A 22,916-nucleotide genomic window follows, 5' to 3' on the forward strand; every position below is an offset into this window, starting at 1 on the left:
GAGCAGAAGAGATTTACAAGGATGTTGCCTAGATTGGGGAGCATGCCTTATAAGAATAGGTTGAGTGAACTCGGCCTTTTTTCCTTGGAGCAACGGAGGATGAGAAGTGACCCGATTGAGGCAGGGAAAGGATGGTAGAGTTAAAGAACCATGATGTACAAAGTACGTAGAAAATCTAGTTAAGAAGAAAAGAAAAGCTTACAAAAGGTTGAAGAAGCTAGTATAGCTAGAGCTCTAGAAAATTACAAAGTTGCTAGGAAGAAGCTTAAGAATTGATTTGGGAGAGTCAGAAGGAATCATGAGAAAGCCTTGGTGAGCAGGATTAAGGAAAACCCCAAGGCATTCTACAAATATGTGAAGAGCAAGAGAATGAGCCGTGTGAGAATAAGACCAACCAACTGCGATAGTGCAAATGTGTGCATGGAGTCGGAGGAGGTGGCGGAGGTATTTAATGAATACCTTGCTTCATTATTCACTAGGGAAAAAGACCTTGGCAATTGTGGTGCTGACTTACAGCAGACCGAAATGCTTGAGCATATAGACACTAAGAGGATGTGTTGGAGCTTTTGAAAAGCATTACATTAGATAAGTCACCGGGACTGAATCAGATATACACCAGGCTACTGTGAGAAGTGAGGGAGGAGATTGCTAAGCCTCTAACGATGATCTTTGAGTCATCAATAGGGATGGGAGAAGTTTCAGAGGTTGGTTGCAAACATTGTTCCCCTGGAGTAAAGATAACCAAGGAAATTTTAGACCAATGTGTCTTACTTCAGTGGTCAGCAAGTTGTTGGAGAAGAGGCAGGATTTATGAGCATTTTGGAGAGACATAATCTGATTAGGGATAGTCAGCATGGCTTTGTCAAGGGCAGGTCATGCCTTACGAGCCTGATTGAATTCTTTGAGAATGTAACAAAACACATTGATGAAGTTAGAGCAGTGGATGCAGTGTATATGGATTTCAGTAAGGCACTTGATAAGGTTCCGTATACAAGGCTCATTCAGAAAGTATTGAGGCATGGGATCCAAGGAGACCTTGCTTTGTGGATCGAGAATTGGCTTGCCACAGAAGGCAAAGGGTGGTTGTTGATGGTTCATATTCTGCATGGAGGATGGTGACCAGTGATGTTCTGCAGGGATCTGTTCTGGGACCCCTCTTCTTTGTGATTTTTATAAATGACCTGGATGAGTAAGTAGAAGAGTGAGTTAGGAAGTTTGATGATACAAAAGTTGAGGGTATTGTGAATAGTCTGGAGGGTTGTCAGAGGTTATAGTGCAACATCGATAGGAAGCAGAACTGGGCTGAGAAGCGGCAGATGAAGTTCAACCCAGATAAGTGTGAAATGGTTCATTTTGGTAGGTCAAATTTGAAGGCAGGATATAAGGCTCTTGGCAGTGTGGAGGATCAGCAAGGTTTTGGGGTCTGTGTCCACAAGACACTCAAACCTGCTATGCAGGTTGTCAGATTTATTAAGAAGGTATATGGTGTGTTGGCCTTCATCAACTGTGGGATTGAGCTCAAGAGCCAGGAGTTAATGTTACAGCTATATAAGACCACAGTTAGACCGTACTTGGAGTACTCTGTTCAGTTCTGGTCACCTCACTACAGGAAGGATGTGGATATTATAGAGAGAGTGCAAAGGAGATTGACAAGGATGTAACCTGGATTGGAGCATATGCCTTATGAGAAAAGGTTGAGTGAACTTGGCCTTTTCTTGTTGGAGCAACAGAGGACGAGGGGTGACCTATTAGAAGTGTGTAAAATGATGAGAGGCATTGAGCGGGTGGATAGCCAGAGGCTTTTTCCTAGGGCTGAAATGGCTACCATGAAGGGGCACAAGTTTTAAGGTGCTTGGAAGTAGGTACAGGGAGGATGTCAGAGGTAAGTATTTCCACACAGAGTGTAGTGGGTGCATGGAATGCACTGCCAGTGACAGTGATGGAGGCGGATACAAAAGGGCCTTTTAAGACTCTTAGATAGATACATGGAGCTTAGAAAAATAGAGGGGTATGCAGTAGGGAAATTCTAGGCAGTTTCTCGAGTAGGCTGCATGGTCGGCACAACTTATGGGCCGAACGGCCTGTAATGTGCTGTAGATTTCTATGTTCTATGTTCTAAAGAAGGGACAAGATGAATTATGAGGGCAAACTAGCCAAATGTGTAAAGCAGTATATTATAAGTTTTTATGAGTTGTTTGAAGAATGAAAGGGAGGTGAGAGTTGATATTGGTTCACTGCAAAATGATGCTGGTGAGGTAGTAATGTGCTGAAAAAAAATGTAACAAGCAGGATGGACAAAGGAGAGGCAGTGGATGTCATTTACTTCAATTTTCAGAAGGCATTTGATAAGGTGCCACACATGAAGCTGCTGAACAAGATAAAATCCTATGGCATTATGGAAAGATACTGGCATGGATAGAGGAATGGCTGACAGGCAAGAGACAGTGAGTAGGAATAAAAGGGGCCTTTTCTGGTTGGCTGCCAGATACTAGTGCTGTTCCTCAGGGGTTGGTTCTAGTTCAGGGGTTACTAGTGCTGTTCCTCAGGGCCCTTGAAGAATGAATTGGGTGAAATTGTTATGGGAAACAGAGAAATGGCAGAAGAATTTAATAAGTACTTTAGATCTGTCTTCACTAGGGAAGACACAAGCAATCTCACAGATGTATGGATGGGCCAAGGACATAGGGTAACAGAGGAAATGAAACAGATTGACATTAGGAAGGAAACGGTGATGAGTAGACTGATGGGACTGAAGGCTAACAAATCCCCAGGTCCAGATGGTCTGCATCTTAGGGTACTGAAGGAGGTGGCTCTGGAAATTGCGGATGCATTGGTAATCATTTTCCAATGTTCCTTAGATTCAGGATCAGTTCCTGAGGATTGGAGAATGGCTAATGTTATTCCACTTTTTAAGAAAGGAGGGAGGGAGAAAACAGAGAACTATCGTCCTGTCAGCCTAATATCAGTAGTGGGGAAGATGCTAGAGTCCATTATTAAAGATGAAATAGTGGCATATCTAGATAGCAGTGATAGGATTGGGCCGAGCCAGCATGGATTTACCAAGGGCAAATCATGCTTGACTAATCTATTGGAGTTTTTTGAGGATGTAACCAGGAAGTTAGACAAGGGAGATCCAGTGGATGTAGTGTACCTCGATTTTCAGAAGGCATTTGATAAGGTCCCACATAGGAGATTGGTGGGTAAAATCAGAGCTCATGGCATTGGGGGGAAGATATTGACATGGATAGAAAACTGGTTGGCAGATAGAAAGCAAAGGGTAGCGGTGAATGGGTGTTTCTCGGAATGACAGGTGGTGACTAGTGGGGTGCCACAGGGCTCGGTATTGAGACCACAGCTGTTTACGATTTACATCAACAATTTAGATGAAGGCATTGAGAATAACATCAGCAAGTTTTCTGATGATACTAAGCTGGGTGGCAGTGTGACATGTGATGAGGATGTTAGGAGAATTCAGGGTGACTCGGATAGGCTGGGTGAGTGGGCAGATACTTGGCAGATGACGTTTAATGTGAGTAAGTGTGAGATTATCCACTTTGGGAGTAAGAACAGGAAGGCAGATTATTATCTGAATGGTGTAGAGTTAGGTAAGGGAGAAATACAAAGAGATCTAGGAGTCCTTGTTCATCAGTCACTGAAGGTGAATGAGCAAGTGCAGCAGGCAGTGAAGAAGGCTAATGGAATGTTGGTCTTTATTACAAAGGGAATTGAGTACAAGAGCAAGGAAATCCTTTTGCATTTGTACTGGGCCCTGGTGAGACCACACCTGGAGTATTGTTGTACAGTTTTGGTCTCCAGGATTAAGGAAGGACATCCTGGCTATAGAGGAAGTGCAGCGTAGATTCACAAGATTAATTCCTGGGATGTCCGGACTGTCTTACGCAGAGAGGTTAGAGAGACTGGGCTTGTACACGCTGGAATTAAGGAGATTGAGAGGGGATCTGATTGAAACATATAAGATTATTAAGGGATTGGACAAGATAGAGGCAGGAAATATGTTCCAGATGCTGGGAGAGTCCAGTACCAGAGGGCATGGTTTAAGAATAAGGGGTAGGTCATTTAGGACAGAGTTAAGGAAAAACTTCTTCTCCCAGAGAGTTGTGGGGGTGTGGAATGCACTGCCTCAGAAGGCAGTGGAGACCAGTTCTCTGGATGCTTTCAAGAAGGAGCTAGATAGGTATCTTATGGATAGGGGAATCAAGGGATATGGGGACAAGGCAAGAACCGGGTATTGATAGTAGATGATCAGCCATGATCTCAGAATGGCGGTGCAGGCTCAAAGGGCCGAATGGTCTACTTCTGCACCTATTGTCTATTGGTATTGGGACCACTACTTTTCACATTGTTTGTCAATGATTTGGATAATGGAATTGATGGCTTTGTGGCAAAGTTTGCGGATGTTACAAAATAGGTGGAGGGGTAGGTAGTGCTGAGGAAGCAATGTGATTGCAGCAGGACTTAGACAAATTGGAAGAATGGGCAAAAAAGTGGCAAATGGAATAGAGTGTTGAGAAACGTATAAAAACGTATTTTGTTAAAAGGAACAATAGTGTAGACTATTACCTAAATGGAGGAAAGGTTCAAACACCAGAGGTGCAGAGACTTAGGCGTCCTCGTGCAAGACTCCCAGAAGGTTAATTTACAGGTTGAGTCTGTGGTAATGAAGGGAAATGCAATGCTGCCATGAATTTCAAGAGGAATAGAATATAAAAGCAAAGAGATAACGCTGAGACTTTATATAACACTAGTCAGGCTGCACTTGGAGTATTGTCAACAGTTTTGGGCCCCATATCTCAGAAAGGATATGTGGTGATTGGAGAGAGCCCAGAGGATGTTCACAAGGATGATTCTGGGAAAGAAGGGGTTAACATACGAGAAGCATTTGGCAGATTTGGGCCCACACTCACTGGAATTTAGAAGGATGCGGAGGGATGTCATGGAAACCCACCAAATGTTGAAAGGATTAGATCGGATGGATGTGGAGAAGATGTTTCCTATGGTGGGGGTATCCAGAACTAGCGAGCACAGCCTCAAAATTGAGGGGCGACCTTTTAGAACAGAGGTAAGGAGGATGTTTTTTTCGCCAGAGAGTGGTGAATCTGTGGAATGCTCTGCTGCAGACTGCAGTGAAGGCTAAATATCTGTGGGTATGTTATTAAATGTTGAAATCAAATCCACATCCACTATTTCTGCCTTCAGCTCATTCCACGATCCCAACAACTATCAGGCCAGAAATTGCTGCTGTGGAGCCGATGGATTCTCAAGGGAAGGTCATCACTTCGAAATTTGAAAGCTGCTTCTCTCTGCTCAGATGCTATTTAGTCTTGACTTTCTGGGTCTTTTTTTTTCAGGATAATGGTGTTATTGTTGTCAGGAACGGGGGCAGGATTGGACCCAAATGCAGGACGCAGACACTGAAGTACTAGGGATAGGACAGGATGGGGATGCCATGGCACGTAGGGGGTAAGGCAGGTGGGGCTGGATCCCAGAGTTCGGACGAGGCAGGGCAGGAGGATCCCTCATGGCGGGCCGCATGGATCCCGGGCAGGGCCGCCTCCTAGGCAGAAACACAGGGGCCTGGGCCAGTCATGGACACCTGGGCAGGTGCGGGGCACAACCCTTAGGGAGCAATAGGTGGAAAGGGCAGAAACCCCCGCCGGCCAGCGGCAATCCAGCCGGACCTACCCGACAGAGGTAACGGATAGGAAGGGGCAGAACCCCCGCCAGCCAGCGGCAGTCCAGCCAGACCTGCCCAACGGAGGCAACGGGTAGGACGGGGCAGAATCCCCGCCGGGCAGCGGTAGTCCGGCCGGATCTCCCCGACAGAGGCAACGGGTAGGAAGGGGTAGAACCCCCATCGGGCAGCGGCAGTCTGGCCAGACCTGCCCGATGGAGGCAAGGGATCAGAAGGAAGCTGGGTCCAGGGTGAGCAGCAGGACTACCGTGATACACCAGTAAATTGGGAAAGGCAACCGACAGCGTGGCAGCACGAGCAAGGCGAATAAGGCGGAACAGCGGGACCAGCACACAGGAGAGAAACAGGGGAACAAGACCAACTGGACAGAGCATATACAGAACAGGCCGGCAACCAGGGCAGAACAGGATTCCGAGCAGGCGGCAACCAGGGCAGAACAGGATTCCGAGCAGGGCGGCAACCAGGGCAGAACAGGATTCCGAGCAGGGCGGCAACCAGGGCAGAACAGGATTCACAGTCAGCAGTCCAGGTACAGAGCAGGTTAAACCAGCTTCAGAGCAGGACAACCCCCCAACTAGGCTCAGTCCCCGAGCCCCTTATAAACACCTGCCCCCTAATAGGCAACAGGTGTACCTCCTTAAGCCAAGATGATCCAATGGCTCCGTGTGACAGGAGGGCTGGCTGCAAGGCCCGGAGTCCAGAGTCCATGGACCGGAGCAAGACCCGAAAGGCGGGCTCCAGACCGGACCCTAACAATTGTAGGAAATTCAGGCAAACCCCAGATTCATGATTAAACTCAAAACCCAAAAAATACTGTCCGATTTGCACAAGCCTGTCCTTAAGTGACTTCCCACAATCGGGTATACCGGGGAATACACTGAGGTTTGAAGATGCAGACTCTGCACTGTAGATGTGTACTAACCTGACCATTTTTGTTAACTCCTTTCAGAATCAGAATCAGGCTTATTATTACTGGCATGTGTCATGAAATTTGTTAACTCAGCAGCAGTTCAATACAATACATAATATAGAAGAAAAAAAATAATAATAAATCAATCAATTACAGTATATGTATATTGAATAGATTTAGATTAAAAATCATGCAAAAAACAGAAATACTATATATTCAAAAAGTGAGGTAGTGTCCTGGGGTTCAATATCCATTTAGGAATGGCAGAGAGGAAGAAACTGTTCCTGAATCACTGAGTGTGTGCTTTCAGGCTTCTGTACCTCCTACCTGATGGTAACAGTGAGAAAAGGGCATGTTCTGGGTGCTGGAGGTCCTTAATAATGGATGCTGCCTTTCTGAGACACCGCTCCTTGAAGATGTCCTGGGTATTTTGTAGGCTAGTACTCAAGATGGAGCTGACTAAATTTACAACCCATGCAGCTTCTTTCAGTCCTGTGCAGTAATCCCCCCCCATCCCAGACAGTGATACGGTACATCTATAGAGGTTTTTGAGTGTATTTGTTGACATACCATATCTCTTCTAATACTTAATGAAGTATAGCTGCTGTCTTGCCTTCTTTGTAACTGCATCGATATGTTGGGACCAGGTTAGTTCCTCAGAGATCTTGATGCCCAGGAACTTGAAACTGCTCACTCTCTCCACTTCTGATCCCTCTATGAGGATTGGTATATGTTCCTTCATTTTACCCTTCCTGAAGTCCACAATCAGCTCTTTCGTCTTACTGACATTGAGTGTCAGGTTGTTGCTGCAACACCACTCCACTAATTGGCATATCTCACTCCCGTACACCCTTTCATTACCATCTGAGGTCCTACCAACAATGGTTGTATCATCAGCAAGCTATGCCTAGCCACACAATTCACTGCCAGCTTAAACAATTTTGAGTGTTAAACATTGAAATAACTCTTGTGTATTCTAACAACATTGGAGGTGTGTGTCCTGGTCAAGCCCAGCTAACTATCATAAGTGACTCCATATTATGGGTTTACTTACCTTACCATGTCAGAGGTGAATAGTACAAGAGGCTGGTTTAATTTGAGAGTAAGTCTTTTTGTATTTTAACACAGTGAGAGATCTGGTGAGCTTTTCTATTTTCTCATGTGGGAAAGCCACAATCCCACTGAACAATGGAACAGGCTCGGTGGGCTGAATGGCCTGTTCCTTCTCATGAATCATAGATTTCAGATGTGGCTGCAGGGAAGAGGATGATAGGAAACTCCTATCAAGGCAGCTGACAAAGTGAATAATCCTATCAGCAAACATCCTGCCAAAGGAACTCAGCGTGTCATGCTGTGTCTGTGAAGGAAAAGGGGTTTGGGGGGGATGTTGAGGGAACTGCTGATGTTTTAGGTAAACGTCAGGTCCAGATGAATTGTCTCAACCCAAAAGTTCGATTGCCCATTTCCCTCTACAAGTGTTGCCTGACCCAATGAATTCCTCCAACTCTATGTACAGCTGCACATTCTGGCACCTGTACTCTCTAGTGTCTACATTTTTCTAAACCCCATGCTTGGTTAAAGGTCTGTAGTCAACTCAGCTCTAGATTTTAAAACCAGATTAAAATTAATCCATTAAAAATAGTAAATGTTGCTCCATTTCAATCAGTCAACCCTCAGCCACAGAAAATGTGTTTTCAGTTCAGTGTAACTTACACCTCCAAGGATAAATTTAACAGACTCCTCATTGCTAGAGACTCTCCAGAGCAGTGTGCAGACTGAAGCCCCCATTTCAGTGCAGTACTCCGCTTGCTGCAGTAGTTGTTGCCTTGCTTCATTCAACTGCAAATTCGATGCCAACTTTTCCTTCAGAAGCAAAAACATAGAATGATGTTTCAACAGGAAATAACAAAATGGAACAGAGATACAGGCTTTGGCTTCTCGGGCTGATGGTCATCTTCTGACCCCCCGCCCCCCCCCCACCCAGGAGATGGCCTTTAACCCTCCATTTATAGTCATTAAGCATAACCATAGATGGAGAGCTGATTGTCGGTACAGTGATAGTGAACTGGTTTACTACTGTCACGGGTATTGAGGCACAGTGAAATACTGCCATCCATTCAGATAATTTCATCACATCAGTGCATAGAGGTAGTACAAGGGAAATCAATAACAGAGTGCAGAATAAAGTGTTAATTACAAAGTGCAGTGCAGGCAGACAATAAGGTGAAAGGTCATAATGAGGTAGATTGTGAACACAGGATCACTCAATTTTTCTATAACAGTTGGATGGAAGCTGTCCTTGAGCCTGGTGGTATGGGCCTTCAGGCTTTTGTATCCACTACCCAATAGGAAAGGGGAAAGGAGATAGTCTGGGGTAGGTGAGGTCTTTATGTTGGCTGTTTTACAAAGGTGGTGAGATGTACGAACAGCATCCATGGAGAGAAGGTGTGTTTCCATGATGTGCTGAGCTGTTTACACCGAGGTTGGGTGAGACTAGAAATAGAAGTCATGGGTGAAAAGTGAAATGTTTAAGAGGAACAGGAGAGGTCAGTGAAAGTGTGGAATGAGCTCACAGTGGAAGTGGTAGATGCAGGTTTAATTTAAACATTTAAGAGAAGTTTGGATATGTACATGGATGGGAGATGTTTGGAGGGCTATGGGTTGGTGCAGGTTGATGGGATTAGGCAGAATAATACTTTGGCATGGACTAGATGGGCCAAAGGGCCTGTTTCTGTGCTGTAGTGTCCTATGTCTCCATGTTCACAATTCTCTGTAATTTCTTGAGGTCATGTGCAGTAGATAGTGTTCATGGACTGTTCAGAAATCTGATGGTGCTGGGGAAGAAGCTTTTATGAATTGTTGAGTGTTGGGTTTAGGTAACCCCACTACTTTCAACATTTCTATCCCAAAACAGATGTATGATTCCAGATTTATTTAATAAGCAAAATACAGACTCACAAATTATTCTGCTGGAACCTTAACATTATTCAAGCCTCTGGGAATACAATTCCAATCACATTACTACTACTTCCTGTAATTGGGACCTTTGGAGGGATCATAAACAACGGGTGCTGCACCATCAGCAGAGCCTCACTCAAACTGGATGTTAAATCGAGGTTCCCTTGGTTCAACAGGAAATCCATATCCCCATTCGAGATGCAGGTTCCAATCCACCTTGCCGCCTCAAACAACAAGAGTGCACATACCACCAGCCAAAGAGAGGCTCAGCAACCTGCATCCCACCATGAATCAGTATTGCACCATCAAACTCAGACACTAATACTGACGTCCCAGTGTAGGGGAGATTGGGGGGGGGGGGCGTCACATCCCAGAGTAAGGGAGATGGGGGAGTCACATCCCAGAGTAGGGGGAGATGGGGTGTCACATCCCAGAGTAGGGGGATATGGGGAGTCACATCCTAGAGTAGGGGGAGATGGGGAGTCACATCCCAGAGTAAGGGAGATGGGGGAGTCACATCCCAGAGTAGGGGGGATGGGGAGTCACATCCCAGAGTGATGGGGGGGTCACATCCCAGAGTAGGGGGAGATGGGGAAGTCACATCCCAGAGTAGGGGGAGATGGGGAGTCACATCCCAGAGTAGGGGGAGATGGGGAGTCACATCCTAGAGTAGGGGGAGTTGGGGGAGTCACATCCCAGAGTAGGGGGAGATGGGGAAGTCACATCCCAGAGTAGGGGGAGATGGGGAGTCACATCCCAGATTAGGGGGAGATGGGGGAGTCACATCCCAGAGTAGGGGGAGATGGGGGAATCACATCCCAGAGCAGCTAAATACATGGCTAAGAAGATGATGCAGGAGGGAGGGCTTCATGTTTCTTGTCAATTGGGCTTTGTTCCAGGGAAGGTGGGACCTGTTCTGATGGGACGGTTTGCACCTGAACTGGAGGGGGACTAACATCCTTGCGGGAAGGTTTGCTAGTGCTGCTCCGGGGGGTTAAAACTAGATTTGCAGTGGGAGGGGACCAGTGTGTTAGAGCAGATGGTGAAGTGGAGGAGGATAAAGGTCATGCAAGCACTGCTTGTGTGGACTGAAATCAAAAGTTTGTATGTGATAGAAATGTTCTCAGATACCAAACTGAAGAGTCTGGGGAAGAGGCGTCTGGCTTTCAAATACAGAAAGATAGGAGACAACATGTGTGGAAGGATAGGCAGGTGATAGAGAAGGGACGCGCTCAGACCGAAGGTTTGAGATGTATCTATTTTAACGTAAAGAGTGTTGTAAACAAAGCAGATGAGCTTAGAGTGTGGATCAGTACTTGGAGATATGATGTGGTGGCCATTACAGAGACTTGGATGGCTCAGGGACAGGATTAGCTACTTCAAGTGCCGGGTTTTAGATGTTTCAGAAAAGACAGGGAGGGAGGCTAAAGAGGTGGGGGCGTGGCACTGTTGATCAGAGATAGTGTCACAGCTGCAGAAAAGGTGGACGCCATGGATAGGGTGTCTACTGAGTCTCTGTGGGTGGAGATTAGGAACAGGAAGGGGTCAATAACTTTACTGGGTGTTTTTTATGGGCCGCCCAATAGTAACAGGGATATCAAGGAGCAGATAGGGAAACAGATCCTGGAAAGGTGTAATAATAACAGAGTTGACGTGATGGGAGATTTTAATTTCCCAAATATAGATTGGCATCTCCCTAGAGCAAGGGGTTTAAATGGGGTGGGGTTTGTTAGGTGTGTTTAGGAAGGTTTCTTGACACAATATGTAGATAAGGCTACAAGAGGAGAGGCTATACTTGATTTGGTATTGGGAAATGAACCTGGTTAGGTGTCAGATCTCTCAGTGGGAGAACAATTTGTAGATAGTGATGATAATTCTATCTCCTTTACCATAGCATTGGAGAGAGATAAGAACAGGCAAGTTAGAAAAGCGTTTAATTGGAGTAAGGGGAATTATGAGGCTATCAGGCAGGAAACTGAAAGCTTAAATTGGAAACAGATGTTCTCAAGGAAAAGTACGGAAGAAATGTGGCAAATGTTCAGGGAATATCTTTGTGAAGTACTGCATAGGTACGTTCCAATGAGATAGGGAAGTTATGGCAGGTTACACAAAGGTTACAAAGGCTGTAATAAGTCTGGTCAAGAAGAAAAGTAAAGCTTACAAAAGGTTCAGAGAACTAGGTAATGTTAGAGATCTAGAAGATTATAAGGCTAACAGGAAGGAATTTAAGAAGGAAATTAGGAGAGACAGAAGGGGCCATGAGAAGGCCTTGGCGAGCAGGATTAAGGAAAACCCCAAGGCATTCTACAAGTATGTGAAAAGCAGGAGGATAAAACGTGAAAGAATAGGACCTATCAAATGTGACAGTGGGAAAGTGTGTATGGAACCGGAGGAAATAGCAAAGGTACTTAATGAATACTTTACTTCAGTATTCACTATGAAAAAGGCTCTTGGTTATAATAGTGATGACTTGCAGCAGATTGAAAAGCTTGAGCATGTGGATATTAAGAAAGAGGATGTGCTGGAGCTTTTGGAAAGCATCAAGTTGGATAAGTCGCAGGCCTGGATGAGATGTACCCCAGGCTACTGTGGGAGGCGAGGGAGGAGATTGCTAAGCCTCTGGCAATGATCTTTGCCTCATCAATAGTGTCAGGAGAGGTTCCAGAGGATTGGAGGGTGGCAAATGTTGTTCCTTTATTCAAGAAAGGGAGTAGAGATAGACCAGCGAGTCCTACCTCAGTGGTTGGTAAGTTGATGGAGAAGATCCTGAGAGGCAGGATTTACGAACATTTGGAGAAGTATAATACGATTAGGAGTAGTCAGCACAGCTTTGTCAAGTGCAGGTCGTGCCTTACGACCCTGATTGAATTTTTTGAGGATGTGACTAAACACATTGATGAAGGTCGAGCAGTAGATCTTGTGTTTTTGGATTTCAGCAAGGCATTTGATAAGGTACCCCATGCAAGGCTTATTGAGAAAGTAAGGAGGCATGGGATCCAAGGGGACATTGCTTTGTGGATCCAGAACTGGCTTGCCCACAGAAGGCAAAGAGTGGTCATATTCATATATATTCAGAATATTCATATTCTGCATGGAGGTCAGTCACCAGTGGAGTGCCTCAGGAATCTGTTCTGGGACCCTTACTCTTTGTGATTTTTATAAATGACCTGGATGAGGAAGTGGAGGGATGGGTTAGTAAGTTTGCTGATGACACTAAGGTTGGGGGTGTGGATAGTGTGGAGGGCTGTCAGAGGTTACAGCGGGACATTGATAGGATGCAAAACTGAGTTCAACCCAGATAAGTGCGAAGTGGTTCATTTTGGTAGGTCAAATATGATGGCAGAATTTATTATTAACGGTAAGACTCTTGGCAATGTGGAGGATCAGAGGGATCTAGGGGGCTGAGTCCATAGGATGCTCACAGCAGCTGTGCAGGTTGACTCTGTGGTTAAGGCATATGGTGTATTGGCCTTCATCAATCATGGAATTGAATTTAGGAGCCGAGAGGTAATGTTGCAGCTATATAGGACCCTGGTCAGACCCCACTTGGAGAACTTGCTGAGCTTTGGTCGCCTCACTAAAGGAAGGATGTGGAAGCCATAGAAAGGGTGCAGAGGAGACTTACAAGGATGTTGCCTGGATTGGGGAGCATGTCTTATGAGAACAGGTTGAGTGAACTCGGCCTTTTCTCCTTGGAGCAACGAAGCATGAGAAGTGACCTGATAGGGGTGTATAAGATGTTGAGAGGCGTTGATCGTGTGGATAGTCAGAGGCTTTTTCCCAGGGCTGAAATGGTTGCTACAAGACGACACAGATTTAAGGTGCTGGGGATTAGGTACAGAAGAGATGTCAGGGGTAAGTTTTTAACTCAGAGAATGGTGAGTGCATGGAATGGGCTGCCGGCAAAGGTGGTGGAGGTGGATACGATAGGGTCTTTTAAGGGACTTTTGGATAAGTACATGGAGGTTAGAAAAATAGAGGGCTATATGTAAGCCTAGTCTCAATATCACTACCTGCGTCTCAATATCACCAAGACCAAGGAGATGGTGGTGGACTTTAGGAGATCTAGGCCTCATATGGAGCCAGTGATCATTAATGGAGAATGTGTGGAGCAGGTTAAGACCTACAAGTATCTGGGAGTACAGTTAGACGAGAAGCTAGACTGGACTGCCAACACAGATGCCTTGTGCAGGAAGGCACAGAGTCGACTGTACTTCCTTAGAAGGTTGGCGTCATTCAATGTCTGTAGTGAGATGCTGAAGATGTTCTATAGGTCAGTTGTGGAGAGCGCCCTCTTCTTTGTGGTGGCGTGTTGGGGAGGAAGCATTAAGAAGAGGGACGCCTCACGTCTTAATAAGCTGGTAAGGAAGGCGGGCTCTGTCGTGGGCAAAGTACTGGAGAGTTTAACATCGGTAGCTGAGCGAAGGGCACTGAGTAGGCTACGATCAATTATGGAAAACTCTGAACATCCTCTACATAGCACCATCCAGAGACAGAGAAGCAGTTTCAGCGACAGGTTACTATCGATGCAATGCTCCTCAGACAGGATGAAGAGGTCAATACTCCCCAATGCCATTAGGCTTTACAATTCAACCGCCAGGACTTAAGAACTTTTTAAAAGCTATTATTAATGCTTTTTGAGATAGTGATTTAGATGCATATCATATTTTTTACTGAGTTAAGTATTGTATGTAATTAGTTTTGCTACAACAAGTGTATGGGACATTGGAAAAAAAGTTGAATTTCCCCATGGGGATGAATAAAGTATCTATCTATCTAGTAATTTCTAGAGTTGGGACATGTTCAGCAGAACCTTGTGGGCCGAAGGGCCTGTACTGTACTATAGGTTTTCTATGTTGCTCTGAGTAGGGGGAGATGGGGAGAGTCACATCCCAGATTAGGGGGAAATGGGGAGAGTCACATCCCAGATTAGGGAGAGATGGGGAGAGTCACATCCCAGAGTAAGGGGGGATGGGGAGTAGGGGGAGATGGGGGGACGGGGTGTCACATCTCAGAGTAGGGGGAGATGGGGGAGTCACATCCCAGAGTAGGGGGAGATGGGGAGTCACATCCCAGAGTAGGGGGATATGGGGAGTCACATCCCAGAGTAGGGGGAGTTGGGGGAGTCACATCCCGGAGTAAGGGGGGATGGGGAGTCCCATCCCGGAGTAGGGCGAGATGGGGGAGTCACATCCCGGAGTAGGGTGAGATGGGGGAATCACATCCCAGAGTAGGGGGATATGGGGAGTCACATCCCAGAGTAGGGGGAGTTGGGGGAGTCACATCCTAGAGTAGGGGAGATGGGGGAGTCACATCCCGGAGTAGGGCGAGATGGGGGAGTCACATCCCGGAGTAGGGGGATATGGGGAGTCACATCCCAGAGTAGGGGGATATGGGGGAGTCACATCCTAGAGTAGGGGAGATGGGGGAGTCACATCCCGGAGTAGGGCGAGATGGGGGAGTCACATCCCGGAGTAGGGCGAGATGGGGGAGTCACATCCCAGAACAAGAGGAGATTGTGGAGTCATATTCCAGGGTAAAGGGAGATTGGGAAGTCACATCCCTGAGAAAGAGTAGATGGTGGAAGAGCTCATGTTTTACCTCTCGTTCCTTTTGACAGTCTTCCTGAGCAGTTTTCAGCCTCGCCTTAAAATGATCACGATCTAGTTGGAGCTGTTCATTCTCTTGTTCTCTTTTCTCCAACGCTGTAATACAGAAACAGGGTGAGTATAAAGCGAAATCATAACTCAAACACTGGGCTAGGTATATCAGACAATGACCAGATATGCTGTAAATAACAGGTTGTCTAAAAAACAAAAGAGCTGATTGTGGATTACAGGAGGAATGGAGACAGGCTCGGCTTGATCAACATCAATATGTCTGCAGTTGAGTGGGTAAATAGTTTTACATTCCTTAGTATACACATCACTGAAGATCTCACCTAGACTGTACAGACTGGCTGTATGGCAAAAAAAAAGCACAACATCATCTCTTACACCTCAGACGACTGAAGTTTGGCATGAGCCCCCAAATCCACAAGAATTTCTACAGGGGCACCATTGACAGCATCCTGACTGGCTGTATCACCACCTGGTACGGGAACTACACCAACCCTGATCGCTGGGCACTGCAGAGAGTAGTACGGACAGCCCAATGCATCTGTGGATGTGAATTTCCCTCCACTGAGAACATTTACAACAACAGGTGCAGAAACAAGGCCTGGAAGATCATTAGGGTCACCAGTCACCCCAACCATAAATGGTTTCAGCTGCTTCCATCTTGCAAACGATACCGCAGATTTAAAGCCAGGACTAATGGGCTATGGGACAGTTTCTTTCTACAATTGAATTGAATTGAGTTGACTATTACTTACATTCTTCATATACGAGGAGTAAAATCTTTACGTTACATCTCCATCTAAATGTACAATGTGCAATTTATAGTAATTTATGATAAATAATGTATACAATAGGACAGTCAATATAACATAGAAATACAATTGTGCCAGCCTGAATTAATCAGTCTGATGGCCTGGTGGAAGCCTGTTGATCCTGGCTTTTATGCTGCAGTACCATTTCCCGGATGGTAGCAGCTGGAACAGTTTGTGGTTGGGGTGGCTCGGGTCCCCAATGATCCTTCAAGCTCTTTTTACACACCTGTCTCTGTAAATGTCCTGAATAATGGGAATGTCTAATAAGCCATTAGAGTTACAAATTCACATGTCTACATTGCAACAGAGTCATAACACAAAGATTTTTACTCCCTCATGTCATGGGATGGATGTAAGATTTAAGTAAACTCAATTCAATTCAAACAGTGGTTTTGCTAAAATTAATGATCTGTTGTCATTCATACCCAAAGGTACACACTTAATGAGCATTTGGAGACTACGGGCCAGGAGCCGGTAGATGGGATTAATTTAGATGACGCAAGGCCATGGGAGACTACGGGCCAGGAGCTGTTAGACAGGATTAATTCTGATGACACAAGGGCATGGGAGACTATGGGCCAGATATTGTTAGATGGGATTAATTCCAATGACACAAGATAGGCTTAATGTCCTGCTTCCATTCTGTATGGCTCCATGATTCTGACAGGTATCTTCATGAGCTTATTCAAAAAGTGCAGTGGGGACAAGACTGCTCTAAGCAAGGTGCAATTGTCTAACAGCCAGACAAATTCATGTGACTGATGCTAGTTAGAAACTTCTTGGCAACTGTCTCCTGTTTCAGTGAAGTGGCATAGTGTCCAAAATAAACAAAGGGAATCCCAGCTATTTTCTTGATTAGTTTTTGTTCTCTAAGAGTTGTCCCAAATAACCAGCTGCCCCAATTAACTGGAATCTGCTGTAACTCTCAGCCCAAAGTCAGTGGTAAGGATGTAATTTCAAAGGAGAGGATTAATCACTGCTTGGAAAGCCATAGATTAATCAAAGGTGCTCAGAATAGCTTTGTTGGGGATGGGGGGGGGGGGGTGGGAGAGATCCTGTCTGACCAACTTGTCTGTATTTTCCAATAGTTAAAAAAATATACTGGAGGGCAGTGTGGTTAATATAGTCTACATAGATTTCAGGAAGTCTTAGTGAGGTGGGAAACTGGGTCCAAAATTGGTTTGGTGAGGGGAGGCAGAGGAGAACTGGTGACTGGAAGCCTGTGACCAGTGCAGTGTACACAAGGATTGGTTCTGGCAACCATGCTGTTTGTCGTAAACACTAATAACTTGGTAATGAATATATGAGATTGGAGACACTAGAAGCTGGAGATGGTGGAATTTGAAGCAACAGACAGGATGCTGGAGGAACTCAGTAGACCAGGCCTCATCTGTTTGTAGGACAGCCTGCTAATGGGTTGTAGCCAGCTGCATCACCATCTCCAGCACAACCCTCCCTACCACCAAGGACATCAATAGACAATAGACATCCTGAACAAGCAATACCTTAACAAGATGGCATCCATCTTGAGAGACCCTCACTCACATTTGGGACATACTCTCTTCTCATTACCAACAGCAAGAGACTGATGACCCACACTCACATTTGGGACATACTCTCTTCTCATTACCAACAGCAAGAGACTGATGACCCACACTCACATTTGGGACATACTCTCTTCTCATTACCAACAGCAAGAGACTGATGACCCACACTCACATTTGGGACATACTCTCTTCTCATTACCAACAGCAAGAGACTGATGACCCACACTCACATTTGGGACATACTCTCTTCTCATTACCAACAGCAAGAGACTGATGACCCACACTCACATTTGGGACATACTCTCTTCTCATTACCAACAGCAAGAGACTGATGACCCTCTTCTCATTACCAACAGCAAGAGACTGATGACCCACACTCACATTTGGGACATACTCTCTTCTCATTACCAACAGCAAGAGACTGATGACCCACACTCACATTTGGGACATACTCTCTTCTCATTACCAACAGCAAGAGACTGATGACCCACACTCACATTTGGGACATACTCTCTTCTCATTACCAACAGCAAGAGACTGATGACCCTCTTCTCATTAACAACAGCAAGAGACTGATGACCCACACTCACATTTGGGACATACTCTCTTCTCATTACCAACAGCAAGAGACTGATGACCCTCTTCTCATTAACAACAGCAAGAGACTGATGACCCACACTCACATTTGGGACATACTCTCTTCTCATTACCAACAGCAAGAGACTGATGACCCTCTTCTCATTAACAACAGCAAGAGACTGATGACCCACACTCAAAGTTCAGGAACAGCATTTTCCCCTCTCATCAGATTTCTCAATATTTTATAAATTCATGAACACCATCTTGTTATTCCTTCTTTTCGCACTGTTTTGTAATTCATAATCATTTTATGTTTTTGTGCTGTACTGTTGCCACAAAACGACAGCTTCATGTCCAATAAGTCTGATAATAAATCTGATTCTCCAGAGGAAATGGAGTCGATTTTTCGGGTCTAGACCTTTCATCTGCACTTAAAGATAGAGGGTAGACAACTAGTATGAAAAGGTGGAGGGAAGAGATGGATAAGAGTTGGCAAGTGATAGGTGAATCCAAATGCTGAGAGGTTTGATAGTAGATGGGGAGGGAAGAGTGGGAATGGTGGAAGTGACAAAAGTGTATACGATGATAGGTTCTGATAGGAGAGCAAGGTACAGCATGGGATAATGGGAAGGAGGTGCATGCATGTTAGCTTACAGAGGCACAAATTGTGTACAGGAACATTTAGGTCCCTTAATATACCAACGTTATCCAATCTCTGTTGAATCCAAGCTGGCTCCATAATTCTACTATTTTCTGTTACTAGACTATAATATAACCATATAACAATCACAGCACGGAAACAGGCCATTCCAGCCCTCCTAGTCCGTGTCAAACTCTTAATCTCACCTAGTCCCACCTACCCGCACTCAGCCCATAACCCTCCACTCCTTTCCTGTCCATATACCTATCCAATTTTACCTTAAATGACACAACTGAACTGGCCTCTACTACTTCTACAGGAAGCTCATTCCACACAGCTAGCACTCTCTGAGTAAAGAAATACCCCCTCGTGTTTCCCTTAAACTTTTGCCCCCTAACTCTCAAATCATGTCCTCTCGTTTGAATCTCCCCTACTCTCAATGGAAACAGCCTATTCACGTCAACTCTATCTATCCCTCTCAACATTTTAAATACCTCGATCAAATCCCCCCTCAACCTTCTACGCTCCAATGAATAGAGACCTAACTTGTTCAACCTTTCTCTGTAACTTAAGTGCTGAAACCCAGGTAACATCCTAGTAAATATCTGGTAAGTATGAAAAATATAGGGATTTTAACACTCATTTTCTGAGAGCTAGGGTTTCATTGGTAAGGCCACCACTTATTACCCTTGGAAAGGTGATGATGAGCCACCTTTTTCAACCAGTTCTTCAAATGAAACTGCAAGGAGTTCCAGGTTTTAGAGTGACAGTGGACTAGATAGGTACTTCCATGTCCTCATGATGACCACTTTGGAGAATTTACAGACAGTAATCTTGTGAGAAAATGGACGGGTTGACTGGAGGGTGGAGCAAAGTCAAAATGGCGCTAAACGCGACTCCTTTTCTTGTATCTTTGGAAACAGCTCTATTTTTATTTCTGATATCTCTTTTTTTCCTTTTTAAGTTTCTTTTGAAGACCCAGACCTGGAGTTACACTCTGACTTTGGTCCTTTGCAGGAATGGGATCTGCTCTCAGGGCCTCATGACTGGCTGTTTTTTGATATCCCAAGGATGATGCCTGGAAGACTAGCGTGCCATCAGGGTGCCGGATTTTCGTGGCTCTGGAGATGGGTAGATTCAAGGCCGTGCCCCAACTGAGGCTTTGCGGGAGAACACAGAACATCGGTAAAAGCGGGTTAGCTGTTGGCTATATGTTCAGAGACCTGAGCTTTTTTGGAGCCGATTCTCTGGACGCAGAGCTCAGAAAAAGTGACGCAATAGACTTTTAACATCATAAATCAGCAAGTTGTTTGTTATGTCTGCCCTCTCGCTGTGAAATGGGGACATTTCTTCTTCCCTTATTAAGGAGACAGAGAGCCTGTGATATGTTGAATTACTGGGTGAACGAGTAGTCTTTGGGGGTACTACAAGTCTGTGTCTTTATTGATGCTTTGCTGCACGGTGGAGTGCTTGGTAGAGAGTGCTGCTGCTTTTTTGCGGGTGAGGGAGAAGATGCTGCTTGTACTTGGGAGGGAGGAGTGGGGGGGCTTTGGGGTTCTAACGTTTAACTGTCATGCATTCTTTGGGGCACCCCTCTGTTTTTGTGGATGTTTGTAAAGAAAAAGAATTTCAGGATGTATATTGTATACACTTCTCTGACATTAAATGTACCTATTGAGGTTATAGCCTTCACAACAGGAAGACTTGTGACCAGGAGAAATAATAGCTTGCTCAACAGGGTTTTGAGAGACCACAACTGCAGCTTTGATGCTCTTATCTAAGAAAGAATTTACCTGCCATTGAGGGAATGCAGCAAAAGTTCATCTGTCTAATTTCTGGGCTGGTATTGAAACACCAATGCCCAGGAATGGTAAAGGCTACAGAAAATGGTGATCACAGCCCAGTCCACCATAGGTAAAGCCTTCTCTGTCAATGACCACATTTACAAGGAGCACAAGAAAGCAATATCCATCATCAAAGACACACACCATTTAGGACATGCTCTCTTCTCACTTCTACCATCAGACAGGAGGTACAGGAGCCTTAGGGCCCACAGCAGCAGGTTCAAGAAAAGTTATTACCCTTCAACCATCAGGCTCCTGAACCATTATGGATAACTTCACTCTCCACTACTCTGAACTGATTCAATAATCTATAGACTAATTTTCAAGGACTCCTAACAACTCATATTCTCAGTATTATTTTTTATTTGCACAGCTGGTCTTCTTTTGCACATTATTTGTTTGTCAGTCTTTGTTTATGTTTAGCTTTTTAAAAAAATTTTTTTTATTAGTTTTTCAAAACATTTTACAAATTAAAAACCCCAAATCCCAATGAGGAGCATTAATACAGTACAAAATTAAGCATACAATAACAATATGCTACAAAGGAAGAGAATTTAACAAAAAAGCACCTAAATTAAAGACAAGTAAGCTTAGTGTCCTCCCCAAGCCCCACAACACAAGAAAAAAAACAACAACAACTCCAGACCGACCACAACACAATATAAAGAGTATAGGTCAGGACAGTCAAACTCCCAGACTGTGAATACACTTAGCAACAGAGGATAATAATGCCTACTACCAGAACAAAAAAGGGAGCTGAAAGCAAGGGACCGAAAAGAAGAAAAAAAAAGAAAAAAAAACCTAGTCAAGAGGAAGGTTATGAAAGTACTCGATAAAAGGTCCCCAGACCTTATGGAACTTTAGATCCGAATTAAGAACTGAATAATGAATTTTTTCGAGGTCCAAGCAGGCCATAATGTCGTTAAGCCATTGCGCATGAGTGGGCGGGGCAACATCTCTCCATCTAAGGAGGATCAAGCGTCTAGCCAGGAGAGAGGCAAAGGATAGTATTCAGCATTTGGTCGGACCCAGACATAAATCTGTCTCGCCCCAAAAACCGAACAGAGCAATTAAGGGGTTTGGTTCTAGGTGCTGATTCAGAATACCCGATAATGTAGTGAAGACATCTTTCCAGAATTTCTCCAAGCTAGGACAGAGCCAGTACATATGGATGAGGAAGGCCACGCCCCTCTTGCATTTATCACAGAGCGGACTAATGCTAGGGTAGAATCGAGATAGTTTAGATTTAGACATATGGGCTCTATGAACAATCTTAAACTGTAAAAGGCAATGGCGAGCACAAAGAGAGGTTGAGTTAACCGATTTGAGAACTGAGTCCCAGCTCTCCTCGGATAAGGAGATATTTAAATCCTGCTCCCAGGCCATTTTAATTTTATCCACAGGGGCCCGTCGTAAAGCTGCTAGTTTATCTTGGATAATTGAAATTAAACCTTTACCTAGTGGATTAATGGAAAGAAATAGGTCCATAGCATTTTTTGCAGGCATTTCAGGAAAGTTAGGAATTAAAGGAGCAATAAAGTGTCGGATTTGGAGATATCTGAAAAAGTGAGTGTTAGGCAGGTTGAACTTAACAGAGAGCTGCTGAAAAGAAGCGAAGCGATTATCAATGAAGAGATCTTCAAAATGTCTAATGCCCTTCCTATACCAAACATGGAATGCTGAATCGTACGTAGTAGGTAAAAAAAGGTGATTATGTGCGACAGGGCTAGAAACGGAAAACCCCTGGAAACCATAGCATTTCCTGAACTGAGCCCATATACGCAAAGTATGTCTAACAAGAGGATTAGCTATTGATCTGGGCAGACTACTAGGGAGTGCAGAGCCAAGAAGTGCAGATATAGATAATTCTTTAGTGGAGCTCAACTCCATTGCCACCCAGTTAGGGCACTCGGGTTGGCCGTGGAAGAAAGACCAGAAGGTAGCACAACGTATATTAGCTGCCCAATAATATAAGCGAAAGTTAGGTAAAGCCATGCCACCCTCTTTTTTAGATTTTTGGAGGTGGATTTTATTAATTCTAGAGCGCTTATTCTGCCACAGATATGACAAAATAATAGAGTCTAAGGAATCAAAAAAAGATTTAGGAATAAAAATTGGGATAGATTGAAATAAGTATAAAAATTTGGGGAGAACATACATTTTAACAACATTAATACGACCTACCAAAGACATAGATAGAGGTGACCATTGTACCAGACTCTGTTTTATAGCATATGAAAGATTGACAAAGTTTTCACGAAAGAGATCTTTAAACTTCCTTGTGACTGTAATTCC

The 22,916-nt window shown here is 44.6% G+C and overlaps 1 protein-coding gene across 1 annotated transcript in view; it reads right to left on the reverse strand.

Moving 5' to 3' along the window:
- Window positions 1-22,916, reverse strand: part of hsf2bp (heat shock transcription factor 2 binding protein) — a 117,950-nt gene that overhangs the window by 59,454 nt on the left and 35,580 nt on the right. Inside the window, exons 3-4 of the mRNA XM_073044710.1 lie at window positions 15,183-15,286; window positions 8,337-8,486 (exon numbers count right to left, since the gene is read on the reverse strand). Of these exons, the coding sequence (XP_072900811.1) occupies window positions 8,337-8,486; window positions 15,183-15,286 (254 nt within the window). The remainder of the gene's footprint in view (window positions 1-8,336; window positions 8,487-15,182; window positions 15,287-22,916) is intronic.

This window comes from Hemitrygon akajei, chromosome 5, assembly GCF_048418815.1.
Source record: "Hemitrygon akajei chromosome 5, sHemAka1.3, whole genome shotgun sequence".
Classification (NCBI taxonomy): Eukaryota; Metazoa; Chordata; class Chondrichthyes; order Myliobatiformes; family Dasyatidae; genus Hemitrygon; species Hemitrygon akajei.